The sequence below is a fragment of the Bubalus kerabau genome, chromosome 1, assembly GCF_029407905.1.
Source record: "Bubalus kerabau isolate K-KA32 ecotype Philippines breed swamp buffalo chromosome 1, PCC_UOA_SB_1v2, whole genome shotgun sequence".
NCBI classification, from domain to species: Eukaryota; Metazoa; Chordata; class Mammalia; order Artiodactyla; family Bovidae; genus Bubalus; species Bubalus kerabau.
In genome coordinates this window covers 182,681,192-182,686,856 of record NC_073624.1, presented here as the reverse complement: position 1 = coordinate 182,686,856, position 5,665 = coordinate 182,681,192, and the positions used below count along the sequence as shown (strand labels likewise).

The window sequence follows — 5,665 nt, the reverse complement described above, 5'->3', positions numbered from 1 at the left end:
GGCCTCCCTGTCCATCACCAACTACCAGAGTTCACTCAAACTCACGTCCATCAAGTCAGTGATGCCATCCAGCCATCTCATCCTCTGTCGTCCCCTTCTCCTCCTGCCGCCAATCCCTCCCAGCATCAGAGTCTTTTCCAATGAGTCAACTCTTTGCATGAGGTGGCCAAAGTACTGGAGTTTCAGCTTTAGCATCATTCCTTTCAAAGAACACCCAGGACTGATCTACTTTAGAATGGACTGGTTGGATCTCCTTGCAGTCCAAGGGACTCTCAAGAGTCTTCTCTAACACCACAGTTCAAAAGCATCAATTTTTCAGCGCTCAGCCTTCTTCACAGTCCAACTCTCACATCCATACATGACCACTGGAAAAACCATAGCCTTGACTAGATGGACTTTTGTTGGCAAAGTAATGTCTCTGCTTTTGAATATGCTGTCTAGGTTGGTCATAACTTTCCTTCCAAGGAGTAAGCGTCTTTTAATTTCATGGCTGCAATCACCATCTGCAGTGATTTTGGAGCCCCCCCAAAAGAAAGTCTGACACTGTTTCTACTCTTTCCCCATCTATTTCCCATGAAGTGATGGGACCGGATGCCATGATCTTCGTTTTCTGAATGTTGAGCTTTAAGCCAACTTTTTCACTCTCCTCTTTCACTTTATCAAGAGGCTTTTTGGTTCCTCTTCACTTTCTGCCATAAGGGTGGTGTCATCTGCATATCTGAGGTTATTGATATTTCTCCCGGCAATCTTGATTCCACCTTGTGCTTCCTCCAGCCCAGCGTTTCTCATGATGTACTCTGCATATAAGTTAAATAAGCAGGGTGACAATATACAACCTTGACATACTCCTTTTCCTATTTGGAACCAGTCTGTTGTTCCATGTCCAGTTCGAACTGTTGCTTCCTGACCTGCATATAGGTTTCTCAAGAGGCAGGTCAGGTGGTGTGGTATTCCTATCTTTTTCAGAATTGTCCACAGTTTATTGGGATCCACACAGTCAAAAGCTTTGTCATAGTCAATAAAGCAAAAATAGATGTTTTTCTGGAACTGTCTTGCTTTTTAGATGATGCAGTGGATGTTGGCAATTTGATCTCTGCTTCCTCTGCCTTTTCTAAAACCAGCTTGAACATCTGGAAGTTCACGCTTCACCTATTGCTGAAGCCTGGCTTGGAGAATTTTCAGCATTACTTTACTAGTGTGTAAGATGAGTGCAATTGTGCAGTAGTTTGAGCATTCTTTGGCATTGCCTTTCTTTGGGATTGGAATGAAAACTGACCTTTTCCAGTCCTGTGGCCACTGCTGAGTTTTCCAAATTTGCTGGCATACTGAGTGCAGCACTTTCACAGCATCATCTTTCAGGATTTGAAATAGCTCAACTGGAATTCCATCACCTCCACTAGCTTTGTTCGTAGTGATGCTTTCTAAGGCCCACTTGACTTCACATTCCAGGATGTCTGGCTCTAGGTGAGTGATCATACCATCGTGATTATCTGGATCATGAAGATCTTTTTTGTACAGTTCTTCTGTGTATTCTTGCCACCTCTTCTTAATATCTTCTTCTTCTGTTAGGTCCATACCATTTCTGTCCTTTATCAAGCCCATCTTTACATGAAATGTTCCCTTGGTATCTCTAGTTTTCTTAAAGAGATCTCTAATCTTTCCTATTCTGTTGTTTTCCTCTATTTCTTTGCATTGATATCTGAGGAAGGCTTTCTTATGTCTCCTTGCTATTCTTTGGAACTCTGCATTCAGATGCTTATATCTTTACTTTTCTCCTTTGCTTTTCGCTCTCTCTTCTTTTCACAGCTATATGTAAGGCCTCCCCAGACAGCCATTTTGCTTTTTTTGCATTTCTTTTCCATGGGGATGATCTTGATCCCTGTCTTCTGTACAATGTCATGAACCTCAGTCCATAGTTCATCAGGCACTCTATCTATCAGATCTAGTCCCTTAAATCTACTTCTCACTTCCACTGTATAATCATAAGGGATTTGATTTAGGTCATACCTGAATGGTCTAGTAGTTTTCCCTACTTTCTTCAATTTAAGTCTGAATTTGGCAATAAGGAGTTCATGATCTTTGTAGCTCAGTCGTTAAAATATCTGCCTACAATGCAGGAGACCGGGATTTGATTCTGGCAGCAGAAAGATCCCGTGGAGAAGTAAATGGTAATCCACTCCAGTATTCTTGCCTGGGAAATTCCATGGACAGTAGAGCCTGACAGGCTACAGTCCATGAGGTCAAAAAGAGTTGAACACGACTTAGCGACTAAGCCACCACCAAGGATAACTTATTTTCTTTTCCTTAGTCTTTGCTTTGGTTGGCATTTTATAGGATGGAGATTTACATGTTTTTATTATTTGCTTATCTGAAATGTCATCAGCTCTAAGTTTTTGCTCTAATTGTATACATTGGCATATTAGAAAACTATTGATTTGTACACATTTGTTGGTAACTGGTACTTAATTAAATGGCTTCCTTGGTGGCGCAGTGGTAAGCAATTCTCTTGGCGATGCAGGAGATGGAGGAGGTATGGATTTGAGCTCGGGGTTGGGAAGATCCCATGGAGAAGGAAATGGCAACTCACTCCAGTATTCTTGCCTAGAAAATCCTAAGGACTGAGGAGCCTGTGAAAGTGAAATGTGGAAGTTGCTCAGTCATGTCCAGCTTTTTGTGACTCCAAGGAATTCTCCAGGCCAGAATACAGGAGTGGGTAGCCTTTCCCTTCTCCAGGGGATCTTCCCAACCCAGGGATCAAATCCAGGTCTCCCACATTCCAGGTGGATTCTTTACCAGCTGACCCACAAGGGAAGCCCAAGAATACTGGAGTGGGTAGCCTATCCCTTCTCTAGTTCATGGGCTTGTGAAGAGTCAGACATAATTGAGCAATGGGCATGCATGAATGAATGTAAGAACACAAGATGGTAAACAGAGCAGTGATTTTAAGAGCCCCAGCCCAAAGCAAGTGCAGAAGTGTGAGTTTGGAGCAGAGATAGTAGCTTCATAACCAGCACTTACACCCAACTCTATGGTGTAGAGAGAGACTATATGTGAAGAATAATGATTCAGAAAGGGGAAAATTGCCTGTTGCCATGGTAAGCTCTTCATATCTTCCCACCTTGAGTTCTGATCATTGTCCAAGAGCTGTTAGGATTCAAGGTGCACAAGTCATCCTGGAATCAAAGATATGACTGAAATCAGAAGTTCTAAACCTTGTCCAGACTGGAGCCTTTTAAGTGCTTTTAAAAATCCTCAGGACACACTGAAGTATAATATCAGTCTCTGGTTGTGAGACCTAGTTGTCAGTATTTTTTTTTTAACCTCAGTTTTATTTATTTATTTTACTTTACAATATTGCATTGGTTTTGCCATACATTGACATGAATCCACCATGGGTGTACATGTGTTCCCCATCCTGAACCCTGCTCCTTCCTCTCTCCCCATCTCATTCCTTGGGGCTGGTGTCAGTGTTTTTAAACTTCCTGATGATTTCAATAATAACCAAGGTTGATGTCACATATAGCCTGTGTAAATAGACTTCAAACTTGAGAAAATTTTATGGAAAATACATCAGAGCTGTGAAAAAAGATGTGAAATTTAAATATATAGAAAGAGTTATTCATCTTTTCAGGATCCTTGGACCACAGATAATAAACAATAGAATCACCATAGATGAAAACTACTCAATAATGCCATGATTAAGATGGACAAAGGATCCTAGAAGTCTCCCCCAGTCCCATTAAAACAATACCAAAAGAAGAAACACTCAGTTGTTCAGCAAGGAGAGGCATCAAGGCCATGAGAGCTACAAAAATGATGAGATGAAAGAGGTAGGGTTTCAGGTCAACATGCTTAGTTTTACTGCATTTTCCAGCCTACACTCCAAATAGGTGGCACAGGGACTGAGCTTAGATTATTTTTCTGAGAAACCTCCACATGGCCCTTTTGATGTCTTGGTTCCTCAGGCTGTAGATGAAGGGGTTCAGCATGGGGGTGACCACAGTGTACACCACAGAGGCCACTGCATCCTTCCTGGGAGATTGTGAGATGGCTGAACTGAGGCACACACCAAGACCTGTTCCATAAAATAAGCAAACAACTGCCAGGTGAGAGCCACAGGTGGAGAAGGCTTTGTATTTCCTACCTGATGAGTGAGCTCTCAGAATGGAGGAAAGAATTTTACAGTAAGAGAAAAAGATTCTGGAGAAAGGAATAAAACCAAAAATGGCACCAACAAAATACATGACTATGTTATTTTTGAGCATGTCAGAACAGGTAAAGTTGAGCAGTTGAGAAGGGTCACAGAAGAAATTAGATATTTTCACATCCTTGAAGCAGGTAAGTTGTAACACAATCATATTCTGCACTTGGGAGTTCAAAAGGCTAACAAAAAAAGACACTGAAATTAATTTGCAGCAGGTGCATGGATTCATGATGACCTGGTAGTGCAGTGGGTGACAGATGGCCACAAACCTGTCATAGGCCATCACAGACAGCAGCATACAATCCATCCCTCCAAAGAGGATAAAAATGGACATCTGTGTCAGGCAGCCTGCATAGGAGATGACTCTGCTGTGAGACTGGATGTTCACAATCATCTTGGGGACTGTGGTGGAGATGAAACCTATATCCGCCAAGGATAGGTTGGAGAGGAAGAAGTACATGGGGGTGTGAAGGTGGGGGTCAGAGGAGACTGCCAGAATGATGAGTAGGTTTCCTAGCATGGTGACCAGGTACATGGATAGGAATAGTCCAAAGAGGAAAGGCTGAAGTTCTGGATCATCTGAAAGACCCATGAGGAAGAATTCTGATACATTTCTTAGGCTTTGTGGTTCTATGTAGATTGGACACCTTTTAAAAAAGAAAAGAATTAGTGGAAAAAAGGAAATAATTATATGGTCATGCAGTACTCTGTCTGTATTTTGGATTCTAGGAATTCATTTCTAAGATCATTCACTCCAGGGCCTTTAGCAATGTATCTCAGTGTGACAAATTCTATCTGCTCAGAACTGTTCCTTTATTGCTTTCTCCTTCTCCACCTCTCTATACACAATTATTTTGTAGGTCCTGGACTGACGGGTAAAAGAGGCACAAGAATGTTGGAGATAGTAAATCCATGATCTCACTAAAAAATAGTCTTCTCTTTAGAAAAAAATCTAGAATGATAACTGCCCCCTCTAAGAAAAAGTATGTATGATTATGGCTAATTCCCATTGTTGTATGGCAGAAACCAATACAACACTGTAAAACAATTTTCCCCCAATAAAAAAAATAAAAAAGAAAAATATTCAAATTGAAAGAAAGTGAGGCATAGTTATATAAATCTTATTTTAATTAAATACAGTCTAGAAATTTCCTTCATTTAGAATGTTTGTAAGCACTCTATGAAACATAGGACTGTGTCATCTGAATTCTAAATTTAAGATTAACAGTCAGAAAACATTTTTGTGTCATAGTAATCTTCATAATTTTTTATCATTCTTCGATTTCCTGAATTTCCTGTTTCAAACAATAAGTATTTACTCAAAAATGAGAGTTGTCCTTTAATTAATTAATTAATTTGAGAGTTGGCTTTTAAAAAGTCATTAAGTATATACTTCATACCATTGGTTTTGCTGGAATCAAACTACAAGAAGTATGGTCTCCTTAAGTGTACATAATGAAA

At 40.5% G+C, this 5,665-nt stretch overlaps 1 protein-coding gene across 1 annotated transcript; it reads right to left on the bottom strand.

Annotated features, from left to right (window-relative positions):
* Nucleotides 1-3,908: 3,908 nt before the first annotated feature.
* On the bottom strand, nucleotides 3,909-4,883 carry LOC129642032 (olfactory receptor 18-like). Its single transcript, XM_055566594.1, has one exon. It carries the CDS (start codon nucleotides 4,794-4,796, stop codon nucleotides 3,909-3,911), a length of 888 nt encoding a protein of 295 aa, XP_055422569.1. The 5' UTR covers nucleotides 4,797-4,883.
* Between the last annotated feature and the right edge of the window lie 782 nt (nucleotides 4,884-5,665).

Coding starts and splice junctions, on each gene's coding strand:
- LOC129642032 (XM_055566594.1), bottom strand. CDS start 4,796: ATGGGTCTTTCAGATGATCCAGAACTTCAGCCTTTCCTCTTTGGACTA.